Below are 20888 nucleotides of genomic sequence, written 5' to 3'. Positions count from 1 at the left end.
CCTTCGGTCCCAACTGCAGAAATGTCCACTCCTGCAGCATCTGCGGAGATTCTTCTCACAGCGCCGGGAGCTGCAAGGCTCGTGGGTGACCCATGCGCTGTTGTCACCCCGCTCGACTACCTCCGGGTGGAAGAGATCCTTCGTACATATGGTATATTTAATGATTGGCGTCATATCGTTGACGGTATACATAACGGCTTCAATGTTGGTGTCTCAGAATCACCACCCACTACTCATTTATTTCGAAAATCACTCGTCCTCATTACTCAATCCTTCCATAATCGACGCGTACATACTCTCAGAACAAGCCGCGGGCAGATATTCTACAGGTTTCAGCCCCGCAGACCTCGAACTCTTAATCGGACCATTTCGTACTTCCCCTCTGGGCCTTGTCCCAAAGCCACATTCTAGCAAGTTCCGCATAGTGCAGGACCTATCCTACCCACGCAACTCCCCAAATATACAGTCCGTAAACAACGGAATCAGCACAGACGACTTTCCTACCATCTGGGGTACATTCGACGAGACTGCCGCCCTCATCCTCACGCTTCCCCCCGGTTGTGTTGCAGCAACCTTCGACGTCTCTTCAGCTTATCGTATAATTCCAGTAATACCCTGGCAGCAAAATGCCCTCTGCATATTCTGGAAAGGAATTGTTTACGTGGATCGAGCTCTCATGTTCGGCCTTACTTCCAGTGCTGGTGTTTTTGGCTCCGTTGCCGACATGCTTGTAGCCATTTACAACAAAGCCGGTTTCGAACTCATCCGAAAATGGGTAGACGATTTCCTAGTCATCCGCCTCCCACACCAATCATGGACCAAAGCAGATTTCATAGCCTTAACAGCCCACTGCGGAGTACCGTGGAGCCTCGAGAAGCTTCGGCTCTTTGCCTCCATCCAACGATATATTGGTTTCGACTGGGATTTGGACCTCAAGTGAGTTTCACTGCCGGAGGACAAGCTCCGCAAAGTGCAGGACACAATCACGCTCTGGCTGAGCCTCGGAGCCACATTCACTGCAAAGGAGGCTGCCAGTCTGCACGGAAAACTCGTGCACGTGGCATGTATCTTCCCTCTGATCCGTCCGTTCTTGCGTGCTATAGCAGTGTTCGCATCCAATTTCCGTTCTCCACGCGCACATCTTCGCCCGTCCGCAGCTGTTCTCGCGGATCTGCCCTGGATCCAATCTCTACTATCACTCCTTCCAAACTCGATACTCATCACAGACCCGTCACCAATGGACATTGGGTGGTGGGGAGATGCAAGTTCTTCCTTCGGCATCGGAGTGGTCATTCAGAAGCACTGGGCCGTCTGGCGTTGGGCAACAGGTTTCAAGGTCGGCCCAAAGCGGGATTTCGACATTGGTTGGGCGGAAGCCACCGCAATAGAACTTGGGCTTCGATTGGCCCTGCACTTGGGTAATTTTGTCCTATCATTTCAGCCTTCCACCGACTTATTTTTTTTTTTAACAAATTCGAAGGTATCATAACGCACCACGGATCATCGGAAAACGTCACCTATTTAGTGCGCTCGGACAACATCGGAGTAGTGGCAGTGACGAACAAAGGCCGTTCCCGCAGCCCTCAAACGAATGCGGTCCTGAAGCATGTGTATTGGATGCAGGCAGAGAATGGCTTTCATCTACAGGCAGTCTACGTGCCCACTCGCACCAATATCTCAGATGCCTTGTCTCGCGGCGACGTCGAGACCTTTTTGAGTGGTTTCCCTGGAGCAGCGAGTCCAGTTTCCATTCCCCTACCACCGCATTTATCAGGCAAACTCGTCCAATTATTGTAAGGGCACTGCATCACGTATCTCTGGTTGTCAGTCACCCACCTTCAACACCCCCCATATTGAACACGATCTCATCGCATCTCCGCCCAAATTGCCGAGCATCAGAACGGCTTTTCATGTGGCGAGGTGTAAATTCTCTGCCCTCGTCCATGATTGATAACCCGGTAATTCAACATATAGCCAATTTGGCCAACCGAGCATCTCTCCGTGACACGGCTAGCTATGGTGCCGGATTACGAAAATTTCACATCTTCTGTGATATTTTTTTGATTCCAGAATCTAACCGCCTTCCAGCATCTTTTGAAGTGCTGCATTCCTTTGCCTTATGGGCTGTCACAGATCCAGACCCTAGCGATCCACTTCTTTCAGCTAATAGTGGCACTACTGTGGCATTCGAGCCTGTTTCAGTCGGGGTAGCACGTAAATACCTGTCTGCTGTGTGAGCCTGGCACATTGCGCAAGGTTGGCCCCTGCCACTATCTGATTCTCACCATGATCGCATTAATTGGTCCTTGCGTGGCCTGGAAAACTTGCACGGTGGCCATCGAAAACCTCTCCGGCCACCAATTTCACTCGCGATGCTCACGGCCATCAAATCCACCCTCATATTATCAGACCCGTTCGACGCGTGTGTTTGGGCAATGGCGTCGTGCGCATTCTTTGGTATGATGCGCTTTGGCGAAGTCTCCGTTGCCTCTCATTCTGCATTCAATCCACTCAAACACCTCACCCGCGCTCACACATTCTTCAGACACGATCTGCGAAACAACCCTTATGCACGTCTTGATCTGCCATCCACCAAAACAGCGAGAACCGGAGAGTCACAATCAGTATTTCTCAACGAGCAAGGAAACCTATGTCCCTTATCAGCTCTCCGCAACCTGGCTTCAATCGTTCCTGCCCTCGCGAATGATCCTTTATTTTCGTGGCGCGACAGCAAAGGTGATGTTCGTCCAATGACCAAAATACGAGCCTTGGAACGCATCAACTCAATTCTAATAGCCTGGGGTTGGGGCACGTCCTTCGGTCACTCCTTTCGAATAGGTGGTGCTTCCTTTTATCTCGCGAAGAAAGTCGACCCCAGAATAGTTCGCATTGCCGGCCGCTGGAAGTCATTAGCATACAAAACATATATTTGTGCATTCGAACAAATTTCCTCTCAGCACATGGCCAACGCAGCATTGTTATGACTGTCGCCTCCACGTCTTGTTGGGCTAGGCAGCTATGAGCCGCGGATCGTTCCGGCTAGTTGGGTGAGCGGCTCCACCCTGCCTGCGTCCCCCCCGAGCTAACGCTCGGTCCAGCCCAACCTATCAGATCATGTCAGCGACTCTCGAGCCAGACAAAGCTGGAATGTACAGGTGCCGAGAAATGGAGCCTGCCGGAATGTCTCGGCACCATATGTCCAGCTGAGCGCGCGCGCTATTTGCTTCTGTATCTATTTTCCTTTCCTACACGACGACGAGTTCGTCGTACAGCATACTTCCTCACTACTGTCCATACCTACAATCGTTTCTTTTACCCACCCACCACTCCCTCAAATTTTTCATGCTACATTTCACACTTCGTAATTCCGCGCTATGTAAATAGTCGTATTTCACGGCATGTTATTCATTACCATTCATTCCGTCACTCGATAGTCCTATGGCATGGTCAAATTCGTAGGTAGATGTCCCGCCCTCCCGAGCGGCTCCACCCTGCCTGCATCCCCCCCGAGCTAATGCTCGGTCCAGCCCAACCTATCAGATCATGTCAGCGACTCTCGAGCCAGACAAAGCTGGATTCAGCGACCCGCGGGTTCACCTGTGCTCAACCCTAGAGAGTCCGACTCTCTTTACTCTCATTTACGATGATCGTAATTATTGCATCCATTATTATCGCTTGCCCTCTGACTTTGCATCTTTTTTTCATTGGCACGTCTTTCGTTACATGTTTTTCTGGTCCCCTGAGTTCCTTATACATTCCCTCGATCTCTAACACGCCATTCAGTCACATTCCTAGTACACTGAGGCTCTTGTCACGCTCTCCATGGCATGTGAAGCTGGATTTCTAACGCCCACTCCTAGTACTTGATATTCATCGTCTCTATTGCCCTCAGTGGCAATGAAGAAAGTCCTGTCATGTATAGGTGAGTCATGTTATCAAATCCAGGAAAACTACTGATAATCACGCAAAGGCCCCCTTGCCCATTTCTGCAGCCTCGGCATGCACTGTCATCCCAGCACCATGTAGGACATTTATCATCAGCCGCCGCGTCAGTGGGCACGGCGAAGATTAATGATGCTGAAGCTATGGCGAGGACAATCACATAAGAGAAACACATTGTTTGGTGTAATATGGGATAAGATAATTCTGAAGAAAATGGTAAGAAGATGACTGGGTTTTATGTGCTGAATATTCCTTTCTTCTCACTAGGGTATACTCGCGTGTCGGAGGATCAGAGTTTTCCCGTACTAACCCGCGGTACAGCAACTATTCCAAATGACCCAATAGGATAATGACAGCGCCTACGCGCGGAGTTCCCAACACCTTATTCCTACGGAATCTGAGCTCAAGCCCATTTTTTCGAGTCTAACTTCATTTGTACCAGGCTAATTGGTCCAGCGAGCTCAACCCCTTTAATGCGTGCTGATGATGTACATGGCCAAATGCAGAATTTGCACTACCTAACATTTGACGGTCTTTGGTTGTCGCTTTATCGCATTCTGACGAGAATATTTGCAGAACAAATAGATTCGGAACAGATTTTACAAAGCAAGTGCAGGTACTAAGATAATGGGCGAAAGCGCGCAGCGCTGACCGGCCCCGGTCGGATGTCTGCCCAAGGTAGGAGGTGAGCTGCGAATTCCTCAGAGGAGTAGGAGTCTATATGACGCATCACAGCGAAGCCGTGTATACCTTTCAAAGTAGGACTCACGAGGAAGTGGAGTATTAAGGATTTTTGGGCATTACAAATTCTTCGTGGAGATTCGGAGTGGGAACAAAAATTCAACTGAGATGTTACCCGATTCAGATTGTTGTGCGCCACAACAGGTCACAGTCTGCCAGGTCATGTCGACGATATCGATATGAGGGTTGTGGTGCGCCACCAAGGTGATGGGTGACTCCGCTCGAAAAGGCAACTGCGCATCACAAAGCAACCCGCCGGTAAACGCTTGACATCAAGCCGCAGAACTTCACATGTGCGACCCCCATCACGAACTCACCTCATATCTTACTTCGCTGTTAGAAGAGACAGATGTCGTCGCATGGTGGGGGGTAAGTTGTTTTTTTATTCACACATTCTCAACTGACATTATTCATTAGCTACACTCGCTACAATATCTGACACTCGCTCGTATTGCCCGCGATTATCTACTGATTCAAGGTGTTACAAGAACATCTAGACGCTTGGGCCCCTACCATTTTTCTCCTAATCCTCCTCATATCAGCCCTTGCATCATACCCTTACCCCGACCTTACCCTGGTCATCCTTGTCATTCTCGCATTCCCTTTCGCTCTCTACCTGTCGCTTCAGCAGAGCCAGTACATCTGGCCGGATACTTTCGCTGACGAAGCATACCCATGCTCCATTCCACCACCTGACTGATCCTGCGGACAGTCCCCTTGCCCTTACCGTCCGGACGGTAACCTATGATATGATGCACGACGCATCCCCTTTGCCCTTTTCCCTTTCTTGATCTCTGACTCGGTGCGCAGTCGCACATGTGACCTATAGATAGCTCCGCAGCTGCACGATCGTGCCCCTGCGCGTTTCACTTCTTATTTCGACCTTTGACTCACTTTCTTATCCAGCACGTTCTGCCTCGCCCGTGTCTCAACGCGAATGTGCTTTCCTTTTATGGTCATACCCTTTACCGATTGCTTCTCTTGGTAGTACGAGTTATCATCCACTAATACTTTTCCTGTCCTCTATATAAACTCGCTACCATGTACTATATTCCCTAACTTGAATCTACTTGGTTCTTGACCTCCTACTCTCACCAGAGTGATCCTTTCTGCCTCGCCAGCAGTCTATATTCTATCTTCTTATCTGCTCCTCGTGGATAAGCCTATAGTCTCGATCTTTACTTGTCGACTTCGTCGACAAGCAAAGCCCCTGTTAACTAGTCGGACTTCTGTCCTTCTAATTAACGACGATCTTACGATTAACCTTCGGGTGTCGTAAGCCTAGGCCGATATAGCTTATCGTCTCGCATCCGTGTGACATAAGCTACCCGATTTGGACATAGGCATCAAATCTTACTTGCCGAAGCTTCGCCAAGTAAGACCCCTAACCTTGGGCTAGCCCAAGGATGTCCTTGACCATTGACAACACAAGCTCTGTTTGAGCGTCGCCAACAGATACCATCCAAGTCGTAACACAAGGTAGTGCGGTTCCCTCTGAACGCGCATTCTCTAGCGGAGGAATCACATCAACCTTGCGCCGCAATGCTCTTGGATCATCCACCTTCTCTGCTCTACAGTTAATGAAGGCCGCTTACCGTAATGGACATCTTTCGGTAGCTACAGAGGCAGAGGGGTATGCACAAATTTTATTAGACTAGTTACTCAATGTGTAGCTAGTATTTCGTCAATTATTTTTTGCTGTCCCTATAGAAAAATTTATGGTTCGGTTCGAGTTCGGACCACAAAAAAAACCGAACCAGACCGTTGAGAACAGTTCTCAACGGTCCGGTTCAGGGTTCGACGATTTCGCCGAACTGAACTGTTGGTCCGGTTCTCGGTTCTTGTTGAAGACCCTCTGAACCGGACTGAACCGGACCACAGCAGCACTAGCCTGAACCCTTTGCGGGTCATTGTGGGCAGTGATAAGGCTCTGCCAGTATGGGGAGAGCAGGTCTTGGTCCTCGAATCGAGAGCGGCGGGTGCTGTCGAAGAGAATCTGGAGCATGCCCGGCAACAGCTGATGGCATGGGCCAGACCACTATGTGCTAAGGCTAGTCAGACCAGCCTTCCCCCACTGAGAGAAATTAACCACACCATACCATTGATTGACCCCGAAAAGGTGTACAAATGGCGCCCTTCCAGGGCCCCAAACCCTTGAGACCCCAGTGGGGCAAGAAACACCAAGTGTACCTGGCATTGGGACGTTGGCGAATGACCAGCGCTGGCAACACAGTACCGATGCTCTTCATCCAAAAGCCCAGTACGGATAAGCTACGAATGGTCGTGGATCTACGTGAGTGCAATCAGAACACTAAAAAACTGTCCTCACTGTTGCCGGACATCGATGGAATACTAAGACGGGTAGCATGTAAGCGTTACCAATCAATAATCGACGGACAGGATGCCTATGAGCAAATCTGGATCATTCCTGAGCATGTCGACCGCTCCACGGTAACGATGCCCGATGGAAACATGGTCAGTACTGTTTTGCAGCAGGGAGACTGCAACGCACTGGCGACATATCAGGCACTGATGAATCACCTGTTTGGAGAATTCATAGGCCGATGGATGGACATATATCTCGACCATATCATCATATACTTGGATTCTCTGAAAGAACACATGGAGCATGTAAGAACAGTGTTGGGGATCCTCAAATGAGAGAAACTTTACCTAAGTGAGGGTAAGCTTCAGTTCCTCTGCAAGGAGCTAAAAATCTTGGGTCGAGTGATCAACGATGAGGGGATCCGGATGGACCCCTGCAAAAGTGGACAAGATCCTCGCATGGAAAATGCCCATGAACCGTGATGTGCTCCAAAGCTTCCTGGGCATGGTAGGATTCCTGGCGGACAATATCCATTGTGTAAGAGTGCCGATGAGCATGCTGGCAGAGATCACAGGAGATACCATCCCGTTCTGGTGGGACTTCACGCAGCAACGTGCATTTGATGAGGTCAAGCAATATGTCGCGACATGCTCAAAGCATAGCCGCGTACCTTTGGATTATGGGCCAGATGCTGAGCCCATCTGGCTCATGTCCAACGCCAGTGGCAAGGGTGTCGCTTGCATGGTTGCACAAGGTCCTGACTGGAAAACCGCATGGGTTGCGGCATTCTACAGTGCTAAGCTCAATCCGGTGCAACAGAATTACCCGGTGCATGAGCAGGAAATGCTCACTGGGGTTGAAGGCATGCTCCACCATAGGGACATCCTGCAGGGTGCACGGTTCACATGGCTGACAGACCACAAGGGACTAATACACTTACTGATCCAGTGTGATCTGTTGGGGCGCCAAGCTAGATGGCTGGAAAAGCTGGGGGAGTTTGACTTTGAGGTCAAATACCTGCCGGGAATTGAAAACATATTGCCGGACGCACTATCCAGGATGTACTCGTATGACGCACCTGGCACTGTGTGGGCACCTGGCGAATTCACCATACATGACGAAGACGTGGCCATGGGCCACGGATGGGCACTGACTAGCCTGGTGTCCATGCCAGTCTTGGTTGGGGACAAAGCTAGGGCGGTGAACCCTCCCAGATGGAGTTCTCGCCTGGCTCAGAAGCAGACCATCAGACTGAAGGATTGTGATGAGGTTATCGTCCACCAAAGGATCGTGACAAAGTTATGGCCAGACCAAAGGATTGTGATGAGGTTATGGCCAGACCAAAGGATTGTGATGAGGTTATTGTCCAGCTGAAGGATCATGACAAGGTTATCGCCAGACCGAAGGATCATGATGAGGTTACACCCACACGACATCACCTACAGGCAGCTCCAGTGGCTGCAGATGGGCACCCAGTGGTGTCTGTAGAGGCGGGTGAGAAACCACGGCGCAAGCACCAGCCAAAGGAGGTGGCTCCGGCAGAGACAGGGTGACCTGAAACTGCGGCAGAATTCGCCAAACAGATGGCTGGCCATTCCGTCCTCAAGGGACCTAAGGGACGAAAGGAGGGGGAGGAGGCAGGGCAGAACCCTGCCAAACACCCTAGCAATGTCAGCCAGACTGAGTCACAAACAGAGGAGTCACATACCGAACCTCAACTGACAATGCAGGAGGAATACCCTGCAGAGGATGAGCTGATAGCTGGACTAAAGGACCAGTACAGCAGGGATCCATTCTTCAAACGAATACTGGACTCACCAGCAGAATATCGGAACTTCGAAATCAGGGACGGCCTGGTATGCATTCACCTGAAGGAAAAGACATTGCTATGCATACCGGACGTCACGCTGAAGGAACGAGCCATAAGAGAGATAGTGATCTCACAAGCCCATTCCCTACTGGCCCATCTGGGAGCTGCTAAGACATTCATCTACTTATGAGACCACGTATGGTGGAAATCCATGGCACAGGACGTTAACTCATATTGCGCGTCATGTGTGACCTGTAAGAGAAGTAAGCCCTCGAACCAGAAGCCATATGGCTTGTTACACCCGCTCCAAGTGCCCAAAAAGCCATGGGACTTGGTGGGCATAGACTTTGTGGGCCCCTTGCTGATATCTAAGAACCGCGATGGTGAATATGATGCTATCACGGTAATAATTGATAGACTTACCTCGATGGTGCACCTAGTACCCAGCTGAACGAACTACATGGCGCAAGAAGTAGCGGAGCTTGTCTTTGCCGAAGTCTACAAGCATCATGGACTACCTAAGTCAATTGTTAGTGACCGAGACATTCTGTTTACCAGCACATTCTGGACTCACCTGAATGCCCTGATGGGAATCCAGCAAAACATGTCCAGCGCCTACCACCCTGAGTCGGATGGAGCCACAGAACGAGCCAACAGAATGGTAACCCAGATGCTCAGGTCTATAGTGTCCCCGTCCCAGACGGACTGGGTGTCCAAGCTACCTGCAATCGAATTTGCCATCAACTTAGCGAGCTCTGAGACTACCCTGCTCTCACCATTTGAGGCCAACACTAGACGCACCCCCAGGGTCATGGTATGGAACAATCCAACAAAGGATGAGTACCCCAGCGTGAAAGCCTACCTGCAAAAGATGAAGTTAGCTCAAATGAGTGCACATGACTCTATGCTCGAGGCACATGTGAAACAAACACAACACGCTAACTGACGACATCAGCTATGTCCCTTTAAGGAAGGAGACTTGACTTACGTGTCAACAAAGAACATGGCCCTGCCGAAGGGCCTGGCACGCAAGCTCATACCCAAATATGTGGGACTGTATAAGATCACCCGAGACTACGGTAATAATTCGTTTATGATTGACTTACCTAGTAGAATGCGCAGCTGGGGTGTTCACCCGGTGTTCCACTCATCCCTGCTCTGCATACACCTGCCCAACGATGACTGAAAGTTCCCAGGGTGGTCAGACGCTCAGGTCTTAAACTTTGACGACGAACGAGAACCTGAATGGGCCATCAAACGAATCGTGTCACACACCAGCGCCAGCGAAGAGGCCACTTTTGAAGTGGAGTGGAGGGCCGGGGACGTTACCTGGCTACCCTACGCTGATATATCACACCTTGATGCATTAGCTGAGTATCTGGATTTAGTTGGAGCCACTAACATCAATAATTTGCCAGCGGGGCGGGGGAAACTCCCTAGTGACGACTCCCGACTGTTATTAGGGCAGGTCTTGCTTGGGAGTATAAAACCTATGCCCGCCTCCACCTATCCGACACCTCCGCCTGGAGAATCCTCACTATCCTTGTTCCCCACCATCACATCTTCCGCGTCACCATCCTCCGACTCTTAGTTTGAGGAAACCAAACTCACCGTCTTCGCCATGTCTGTATCTCCCGAAGACAGCACCCTCTCATACTTTTTGAGGCATGGGCCCAACATCCTCATCAGTAACCCAGATAACCCAGAGGAGTCAGTCACTATCACCCGCGACCAGCTAAGACTGTTCGTCGAGTACTCACATGCCCTCCGCAACAAATCTCTGTGTTCCCGTCCTCCAGCCCCCTTGGGCTATGACTTCTTCACCCACGCATTTAACAGTGAGGTGTTGCACTCCAGTGCCTCGTACCTCGATGAGCACAGTACTGTCGTCAACCCCAAAGCAGCCATCGAATTGGCCAACATCATAGGCAAAGAGGACGATGATGTGGAGATCACTGTGTCGCCCATGCGTATGGAACAAATGGAGAAGATGGTATGGCAGACTGCATTGAATGCCACTCACCAGCGCGAGAAGATTGAGGTGTGTCACACTGCTCAATGGAAGGAAAAGAACTATGGGAGGAAGCAAGACCAGAAGCTGAAGAAGCACGGGTTAGGAAGGATTAGGAAGGACATTGGCATGCCCACCACGCACCCGGTTGTGGTCGCCTCAACCAGCGAGGCGACCAAAGTGCCCTTTGCCTCAATGGATTGAATGGAGGAATCACAAGAGGGGGTTGAGGAAGACTGGTGTCTGCCTGGAGGGGGAGATGTAACGGTGTAGCGATGGTCGCGGCATTGGGCTCAAAACCACGTATTTCCATACTCACGTCAACACCTGAAACATATGCGCACATGTCCGACGCACTTTTGCACATGTCCGAGCCACTCCGTATCGGATCCAGTGCATCGGACCTTCGGACATCGCATTGGCCGATCGCACTTCGCGCGCACTTGTCCATCCCATGTCTTGTCCATCCGAACTAGCCTCACTAGGTGCGTAGTTATTTCCGTGCACATTTTCTGACATTCGGACCGCATTATTACATGTCCGCAGCACCTCATGTCTTATTACATAAGACATCGGACCCGAAATATATTGCTACTATCTTCACCTGTAGTTTTCCGAATTTCTATGTACTTACTTAAATACTCTGTAGTGACCCGTAGCAATCATCATCCAATAGTTAGGAGCCGTTTCCCGACTCTGCGGATCACCCAGAATATTCTCGTAGTTCTTAGTTGCATTGCGAAATATTACCATTCGTTCACCGTCATACTCCGTCACTCGTTATACTCGCGCATACCGCTCGCAACCCGACACTCATTATAAAGTTTCCGACTCATTATTGTGAAGTCCGAAAGTCTGAAATCTCGGACATTGCACTTTGGCTTCGGACATTGGATAAGTACCTTCGGACATCATCGGATTACCTTTGGACATCGTTTCGCACCATCGGACATTTTGTTATTTGCATTACTGACACATTTTTACTACTAATACCAATTAGCAACCCCTATAGGATCGAACGCACTTGCTCTGCAAGTATAGCAGCATAGGTCATGCTAAGATCTACCAAAATATTTGTTGTCTAGGTAGTACGATTTCTGCTGAGCCCAGTGGAAATCAGCTTTCTACAATGGTGTCACCCAGCCGGTTCTGTATCATCATGACTTAGCGTTCTCACTCTTGCCTAACCGTTATTACACTCATTTGATCCCTGTACTACAGTTGCTGCCCATCGCCCTTCGGCTGAGGGGGCAGCTACCTGTATTCATCCCCTTCGCCTTTTGACTCTGTTATCTTCTGCATCCTCGTAGTATAAAGGCTGTATCAATACGTAGTGGTACGGCAGTGTTTTTCTGGAATACTAGCAGACTTTGAAACTGTTATTACCTTAGGAACACTTCTTCTTGTGTCGCTGACCTCGAACCTCACACGCTAAAGTGTCATCGCCACAGCACCTCTCAACCGAACTTGGGAATAAGCTCGATGACTTGACATACACTGCTCAGAGGCACTATATCTCCCAAGGGATCGCAGTTTGATCGAACACAACGATGAACTGAAAACATGTTGGTAACAGGAACTGGAGTAACAAAACGGATATTGTTGATGGTGCTGAATGATGATTGAGAAAAGTTGAAAAATTTGGTGTAAAGGAATGGTTGGTTCAAGTGTGGTGTTTTGGTAACAGGCTGGATAATAGCTTTTACTTGGACAATGAGATACCCTAAGATTCTGGCATTGAGACACAAAGAAGATATAAGGAAAAATCATACATGTACGTTTGGACACTGCTGGGGAAAGTAGCTCACCACTTTTGTGAGTGATTAAGACAGTGTCTCCCCTTCCGAACGGCATTGAAGAACTTGGTGGTAGTGCCTGAATGGTGTGAGCAGGACTAACAATACGACTATCTTGCATAGCGCACTGCTGCATGCGGAATTTTTGCCACATGTGAAGGTAATGAAAGGAGAGGGAACAGTTGGGGCAACATATTTGCCTTCCATTGCGCTCGAGGTAAGATCTACCAGAGATCAAGTCACCCAGCGCTGGACAGAGATTGGGAATGTGGAAACGTTGGGAAGCTTCTTCAATAGATTGGTGAGGAAAATGTGGATGACAAGTAAGAAGGATGGCGACAGTGTCATCAGAAGAAAAACAAGTGTGATTGTTGTCAAAAAGAGAAGTGATTGGCTTGCCAGCAACAATGTACTGCTTGCCAGGCAGAACAGTGGAGATCCAAGTTGCTTCGGGATAATGGAGGGCCATTGTGTTTGCTTCCCTGGACATTTCATAGATCAGACTTGCCTGCTGTGACTTCAGAACTGTGTAAAGCTGGAAAAATTGAAGTTTTTCCTGCCAGTTGAGGAAGCAGCAGCACTGACTGTGGAAATTCTTGCGATTGGATGTGCGGTAAGGCCATTTTACATGAGTGATGTGGCATCGCTCAGTGATATCGCTGGTCCATTGATATCGCTGGTCCATTGATATCGCTGGTCCATTGATATGGAGCACCCATGGCTCAAGTACTCCGGATGACATGCTGCATTAACTCTAGCTTGGGGATCTGGAAGTGATGAAGAGGACCATTCTTGCCATGGCAGCCACCCAATGTTAGGATGAAGTCCTTGTAGTAGTGAAATTCGTGTAGGGCTTCAGATAAAGAATGTAAAGTCTCGTCATACAGGAAGAGATTCTGTGCTTGGAAGATGAATTCGGTGATGGTGCCCACAATCACACCAGGAAGGAGCTTCTCAAGATCTTGATGTTCTCAACCTGTGAGCTGTTTCAGCGTGGAGATGCCATTTGCCCAATGATGCACTCCTACACGAGGTTGAAGAGATGATAGTCGATGATCGAGTTCCGCTCCCCCCATGATGTTTATTGACCACTTGACAGTGTAAAGAGTAAATCTCTGCTGGGCTCAGCGGAAATTGTACTACCTAGTCAACAATGTTTAGGTAGATCTTAGCACAACCTATGCTGCTATACTTGCAGAGCAAGTGCGTTCGATCCTAAAGGGATTGCTAATTGGTATTAGTAGTAAAAATGTGTCAGTAATGCAAATAACAGAATGTCTGATGGTGCGAAACAATGTCCGAAGCCAAAGTGCAATGTCCGAGATTTCGGACTTTTGGACTTCACAGTAATAGGTCGGAAACTTTATAATGAGTGTCGGATTGCGAGCAGTATGCACGAGTATAACAAGTGACGGAGTATGACGGTGAATGAACAATAATATTTTGCAATGCAACTAAGAACTACGAGAATATTCTGGGTGATTCACAGAGTCCAGAAATGGCTCCTAACTCCTGGATCATAATTGCTATGGTAACAGTGCCATGACAATCCCAAATGTAGTGCCGCCACTCTCTGCATCCTTGAAGTAGGTTGGATATTTGACACCTGTCAAAGATTTCTTGTTGTAACACCACTTGATCATTCCTTTCAGAATAATGTCTGCCTCATAAGCACCTTTGCATGCCTGACAGTCCTATTGCTAGCCATGAGTGCCTTGTGCCAGCTACTCAAATCAACATACCTTATATGTCAAAATTTTACGATTCTCCACCACAGCTGCTGCTAGTGTAGCATTCGCCTTAATGATCACTGGTGTCTTTTCATTGACAAAGCCAAAATCAGCTTCAACCAGTGGGCACATGAGGTTCTTGAGTTCACTCCGTAAATTTGAGCCACGTGATGTGATCTGTGGGACAACAAGCAACTAAACAACAGTATCTGAAATGTGAGAACATACCAGTTTGTATGCATCTTCATTGTATTCAACTTTGACTCCATTGGCACGACAGGCTGCATTCCATGCCTCAGCGGACCAGTCCCAATGTTCAACATCATTGGGATAAATCGAACTATTGGTAAGGACACACTGATAGTGACTTATGGCTAGTTGTATGATGGCTGAATAAAGTCCATCGAAGTCACTGCAATGAACTCGACCCCGGCTACCACCATCACCGAGCTTGACTTTTTGGACTACCTGTAAGCCCTCAGCCATACCCAGTGCAGGTGCTGGCCATTTGAGACTCCGAGTACCAGGGATCTGTGCAAAGGGTGAGGGTGAACTGTGTTGATCGGCTGCTGTGAGCTCATGGCTGGAGATATCCAAGATGCTGTCAAACATGCCCGTCCATGCATTAAATCTAGTGCCTGGTGGTGGGTCTGCTGGCCCACCACTCAAAGGTATTGGCATTCCCTGTACAAGCAACTCAGTGGGGAGTACCATGCAAATGACCTTACTTACATGTCCCCCAGGACCAGACAGGATGGTGTCGGGCACTGTTAAGTTGAGTGGGCACAAACCTTGAACTGACGCCATAGGTGGGGGAACATGATGTATTCGCGGGGGTTGGAAACCTTGAAAGCATGCAGCCATACTCATTGGATATCTGCCTGTGGCCAAGTTAGACTGTTTCAGTAAGACCACACGCTCCGTCGCTGGTTACCGGCTTTTTCATGAATGCATGCACCGGCTTCTACAGCCTCTTGTTGCAGCTGGGCGTGAAGGTGTTGACATGGTCTGTGCAGATGGGCGACTGCAACGAGTCCACCCAATTCTTGCTGCCTATGTTGCAGATCATCCTGAACAATGCTTGATTGCATGCACGAAGGAAAGTTACTGTCCAAAGTGTCATGTCCCCCGCGATAGTCGTGGCAAACCCTTAACATCACTCCTACGAGACCCAGACCGCACATTAACAATGTTAAAGCAACAAAAAACAGGATGGCGGGTAGCTGCATACACTTGTGAGGGTCTGCGTCCTGTATATCACCCCTTCTGGGCTGATCTCCCTTTGGCCAACATCTTTGCATCTATCACACCGGACATCTTGCACCAATTGCACAAGGGTGTATTCCATGACCATCTATTAAAATGGTGTATGGAGATTGCAGGAGAAAGAGAAATTGACGAATGTTACCGCACCATGACAAATTACCCTGGCCTTCGCTACTTCTCACAGGGAATTTCCCTTGTGTCTCAATGGACAGGGACTGAACATCAAGAAATGCAGTGTGTCTTCATGGGGGTCTTGGCTGGTGCTGTCCAACCAAAGGTAGCTCGAGCAGCCCGCGCCGTTCTCGATTTTATATATTATGCACAGTTTCATTCGCATACTTTGCAGTCCCTGAATGCTCTGCAATCTGCACTAGATGAATTTTACGAACATAAGCATATTTTTGTGGACCTTGGTGTATGTGGAGACTTCAACATACCTAAACTGCACTCAATGGTTCACTACATCAAATCTATCAAGTCCAGGGGTTCGGCTGATGACTTCAATACAGAGTTTCCTGAGCAGCTGCACATAGACTTTGCAAAGGACGCATACCAGGCAACAAATTGGAAGGACTATGTGGTCCAAATGACAAGATGGTTAGCATGCCAAGAGGCCATGGATCAATTTGAAGCTTACCTTGATTGGAGGTTACAAAGAGATGGTGTGGATGAGAAAGATGAGACTCAAACTGATGGAGATGATGCGGAAGTAGAAGTTGGAGATGTAACATGACACCTGCCTAATCAAGATGTGACATCACTATCTCGCATCCTTGCAGCACGGCCACCTTTTTGCACTTTGACAGTGGCTTCTATTGCCCAAACTTTTGGTGGCCTCAACTTCATGCCAGCCTTGAATTTGTATCTCCGCACCACATCACTGCCAAATGGTTCTCAGTCTTATTCAAGTTCAATGGCAACACCAGTACTCTCTCAGTAGGATCAATTTGATGCTTACCATCATCTATCAATACCTTACCCCAAGCTGCGCGCCATTCACATGACAAAGTCCATGGACAGAATACGGGCCATTCCATTCTCGCCGGCACTGGGACGTTCAGCAGCATCTCCAGCACATTTTGATACTGTCCTTGTATGGACTTTGGACCCAGATGAGAATTTGAATGTGCATACTCGAGGTACTGGATTGGAGGGTAAGTCGGTTGTATTTCCTTGAGTCTTGGCCTGTGTGGGCTGAAAAAATCTCACCAGGGCTACAAGTCGTGCAGGTTTGACTGTTGTTTAACATTCCATCACACCTGCAAATCAGTGGCCAACCATATCAAGTCGCACTCATTGAGTGGTTCACTCCCTTCCGTGTGTGTGACGGAGTGATGAAAATGCACTCTGTCTTGCGGTCTTACTCTGGTCAAGGCCCTCGCACAGAAGTCATACCCATGAGTCGCATCATAGGTAGTTGTCATCTCTTACCGAAGTTTGGCATGAACATTAACAGAAGTTGGAGAGCGGAGAATGTCTTGGATATCTGTAAAACTTTCTATCTTAACCCGTGGATAGACATGCATAGTTTTTACAATTTCCGTGGCACCACATGATACCTCGCATGATGTGTTGGATTTTGTATTCCTACTTACATACACACTGTCTAAATATTGTCTGCACAAATAGTCGAATCTCCTGGCTCCGAGTCTATGTTTGATGGCGAAGTTTGCGGGTGGGAGCGCTGGAATGTGTTGATGTTGAGCAATTGAACTTGACAGCAGGCTTTGGCTAGTGACTTCTCGGTATCCCAGCGGTTTTGAATGAGTTCTCATAGATATCCGACTGTAATTTCAATGATCTCTAGTGTGGATGGACATGTATTCAATACATGAGTGCTAGTGGCTGAGGAATGCACTCACCACTATCCTGTTGATGCCGTACCTCATCCACCTGCACCTGTTCCTGAAAGCACTGCAAAGCCAAGGCTTCCTCCTTCTGGCGCTTTTCTAACTGGAGGCTAACCCACTGGTGAAGACAAGGACTGCAAGAAAAGTTCATATATGTTGGCATCAAGATGTGTGTAAATGTCTTACCACTTGCACTTGATGTTGGGCTCGTCCAGCAGTAAGGTATCATCAATGTCAAGTTCACTCACACTGGCAGAGGGTGTAGCTGGCACTACAGCAGTGCCATCAGTCTCTGAGTTTGAGCTGTGCCAAGGTGTCAGTGAGTGAGCATCTCAAGAGGTCACCATTATTCACACCATTTTAATGACTTCAAGTTATGATCCATCGGAGGTAGTATTGAGGCCCACGAGTGAAATATGGTGTCAGTGGCTGGGAGTGATGTAGTTGGATGAATCTATGCAAAGATGTGATACTGAGGTGAAAATTTTAGGTCCTATAGGGTCTACAGAGTGGAATGCCTACAATGCCTACAGGGCCTATCATAGACACTTGTGCCCTAATCTAGATTGTCGCTGTCTACATAGGCATATATAGGCAACACCTGCCTACCTAAATTGTGTGTTTTCCTGATGAAGTGTTTGACATGTCTTATAGAAGGATGCGATGTCACAGGGATCTGAAATAGTGCATGCCCTTTTGATGGCATTGAGAGTGTCAAAATGAGTTTGAGGAGGATGTGGGAGAGGATCTCCAAATTGGACAGCAGTAGCAAGAGAGATTGGGGAACATTTTGAGGCTGTACATGTGATGAGCAGTTGCTCAGGGTAGTCGGCTATCCAAGTGACCAGAGGCGTATGAATCATGCGCAAATCTCCTCTTGGGTCTGACATAGGGCAGCCATCATGAGCAGCAAGCTTCAAATTACGCATGACAATTGAAACTGCAAAATGATAGACTCACACAGATAACATCGCATGAACAGGCTTTGAAACATCGAGGAACTTTGGTATTGGCAGGTAAGCAACCAAAGTGAATGCATGTGATCTTGCCTTCATGTGAACACCTGCATGGATATTAGCAAGCAAGATTAGCAGGGGATGCATCTCCTTGTTTCCGGTTCCAATGGTCAGAGGTGTCTTGTCAGAAGCGCCAATCATGCCAATGAACAAATGACCTGGAGGAAGTTTATCCTAACAAGACGATAGTGAGTCCAAGTCCATCATGACCGTTGGTGACACCATCTACCTGTATCTCCCAGGTAATATCAGCGCTCATAAACTCTCTGTAAGCTCTTTGATTGTCCGGGCCTTCAAATTCCCGGTACGGTTGGAAGTCCATACAAGGCACAAAGACTGGGTTGGCGAATTGATGCTTCACGACCTCAAGACCATCCCTCCAATAGATCATCAAAGGTGCTTTCATCTTGTACGAACCAACTTTGATTTGTTGATGGTACCATCAAGGTACTTCAGGCAATCCTTTGATCCGAATGCACAGATCCCTCAATGTGATGAATGAAGGTGGGTTGTTCTTGGTCTGTATCTATTGTTGACATATACTGCGTGAACCGCCATCAGACAACTTACATGCTCAAGGTGGAGAAACACATCAACCTCTTTTTGCAATAACGCCGCCTCCGAAAGCCAATATCCCAGGTCAAATTCAGCTTTCAATGCAAAGGGATAGTAAAGGTTCTCCATGTGGCAGATAGCAGCATGTATGTTGTCCTGCATGATGTGGGAATCATGCATGGACATGAATACTAGGTGACCCTCAAAAGATAAAGTCTGTTAGCTTAGTCCTCAGACTAGTCAACCCATACCTTGGTTTCAAACCATGGTTCATATTTCCAGTTTTCCCCAAGTTTCATGATCTGAATATGTTTTGACGGAAAAAGTCTAATGTGAGATGGGAATCACATTTAGACCTAGTTGATGTGAGAAGAGAAATGAAGGTTAAGGTATAGCCTTGCCTTTGGCTTATTCCCGCTACCTTTAGGTAGTGGGTCTTTCCAGTCAGGTTTTTTTGCGATTCTACGGGGCATTGTGTTTTGGAATTTGATCAGTATACAAATGGCGAAAAATTCTCACAGTGGTTCGTGCATGCTTGCACTGTGTTGTTCCGTTCTATACCTTTGCCTGTTTGATGTCCATATTCTATTGTTATGTCCCTTACTTTCGAGGGTGTTGACGTCGTCGCCTCATGTGATCATTCTGTTTCGTTCTCCTCTGTAACTGCACAACTACTCACTCGGCGCCTTCGACGTAGCAACATTGTGCCAGATGTTCGCATTCGTGCTCTCGTCTTTATTACCGATGGCATTATCAATCTTTCGACAGATTTCTTGTTTCTCGTCGTCAATGATGCATGCAGTGATGTTTTTGGTCGCGATTGGTTAGAATATTGTTGGAATATAAGTGACAATCATCGTGATGTTCAACTGCCTGAACATCCGTGTTGTTTTGGTTCGTTCTTTTCTTCTCCGGTTCACAATTTACTGACATAGATGTAGTATGTTCAGACGATAACAGTTTAAATTATGGGTCATCCATGCCAGTGAAGGTTTATACTCCCAGTTTTAAATCTGCTGATTCCGTTAAAGGAGAATATCTCATACAAGACATGCTGTTCTCAGCTTCGTCAACGGATGCTACTCAATTATTACCTCTTCTGCGGAATCATGGACTCGAAAACGATTTTTCACCAGAACAGATGAACATTCAGGTTTTGCGACATCTCCTTTCTGGAGTCTGTATCCACGCGGGAGCAGGGCGAACCGGTCCCAAGGCTTGTAGACTCATTTGTCGAGCGTTTTCGGATGTTCATTCATTGCTTGGTTATATAGTTTGAGAGGTATTGCTTTCATTACCATCTGTATTATCCATCGCGTCTCTCAAAGATATTGTTGGTGCTGCGGGAGAACAGAATTCGCTTATTCATGTGAATCGTGCCGATTTGATTTGATTGCTATTCCTTTGATGTGTGAAGTCTTCAGAAGATGATGTGCTGTTCAAAGAATTGTTTCTCGGTTTCGAAACTTTATCTCATTCTTCTTTACATGCATATGCTACACTTCATGGCATACAATTTCAATCAGCAGATTCACGGGAAGCTCTATTACAGATGTTGATGCAGCATTTGTCTGACGGCAGTTGTCTGCGTGGAAAGGATATTTACGATATATTTGGCTAGGTAGCGGGCTTTGCCACGCATGTGGCCTTACACAACTTATTCACTTTGGCTAGAGAAAACCATAGAGAAAAGTACAAAGCCAATAAAAAACCTATCCAAAAAGACCATGTTTCAATTCCTGCCAACTGTCTTATTTTTGCTACCTACTTTTCTCTAGTGTTTCTTTACTTTACTTTTTCATTAGGATGCTTTGACTCACCTGACACTTCATAAAATTGTACCCA

The 20888-nt window shown here is 47.8% G+C and overlaps 5 protein-coding genes across 5 annotated transcripts; 2 read left to right on the top strand and 3 right to left on the bottom strand.

Annotated features, from left to right (window-relative positions):
- Positions 1-14274: 14274 nt before the first annotated feature.
- On the bottom strand, positions 14275-15226 carry EDB93DRAFT_1101111 (uncharacterized protein; the record flags this gene model as incomplete). Its single annotated transcript, XM_041447069.1, has 5 exons — positions 14275-14340; positions 14369-14533; positions 14585-15040; positions 15089-15123; positions 15148-15226. 5 exons carry the CDS (start codon positions 15224-15226, stop codon positions 14275-14277), a joined length of 801 nt encoding a protein of 266 aa, XP_041311540.1.
- Positions 15227-15308: 82 nt separating this feature from the next.
- On the top strand, positions 15309-16355 carry EDB93DRAFT_1246845 (uncharacterized protein; the record flags this gene model as incomplete). Its single annotated transcript, XM_041452508.1, has 1 exon — positions 15309-16355. The coding sequence occupies one exon, from the start codon at positions 15309-15311 to the stop codon at positions 16353-16355; it is 1047 nt and encodes a 348-aa protein (XP_041311539.1).
- Positions 16356-18125: 1770 nt separating this feature from the next.
- Positions 18126-18395, bottom strand: EDB93DRAFT_1059352 (uncharacterized protein; the record flags this gene model as incomplete). The annotated part of the gene is made up of 1 exon (XM_041444797.1): positions 18126-18395. A coding segment is annotated over one exon (270 nt), but the record flags the coding sequence as incomplete, so codon positions are not given.
- Positions 18396-18428: 33 nt separating this feature from the next.
- EDB93DRAFT_1078749 (uncharacterized protein) lies at positions 18429-18930 on the bottom strand (the record flags this gene model as incomplete). Its single annotated transcript, XM_041445405.1, has 2 exons — positions 18429-18662; positions 18718-18930. Coding segments are annotated over 2 exons (447 nt in total), but the record flags the coding sequence as incomplete, so codon positions are not given.
- Positions 18931-19453: 523 nt separating this feature from the next.
- Positions 19454-20704, top strand: EDB93DRAFT_816521 (uncharacterized protein). The gene is made up of 2 exons (XM_041457578.1): positions 19454-19937; positions 19985-20704. The coding sequence occupies exons 1-2, from the start codon at positions 19637-19639 to the stop codon at positions 20320-20322; spliced, it is 639 nt and encodes a 212-aa protein (XP_041311536.1). The 5' UTR covers positions 19454-19636; the 3' UTR covers positions 20323-20704.
- The last annotated feature ends 184 nt before the right edge of the window (positions 20705-20888 follow it).

This window comes from Suillus bovinus, assembly GCF_016758785.1.
Source record: "Suillus bovinus strain UH-Sbo-P2 chromosome Unknown EDB93scaffold_7, whole genome shotgun sequence".
Lineage (NCBI taxonomy): Eukaryota > Fungi > Basidiomycota > Agaricomycetes > Boletales > Suillaceae > Suillus > Suillus bovinus.
Note: the sequence above shows the minus strand (reverse complement) of the source record. Positions and strands in the feature narration are given on the sequence as shown.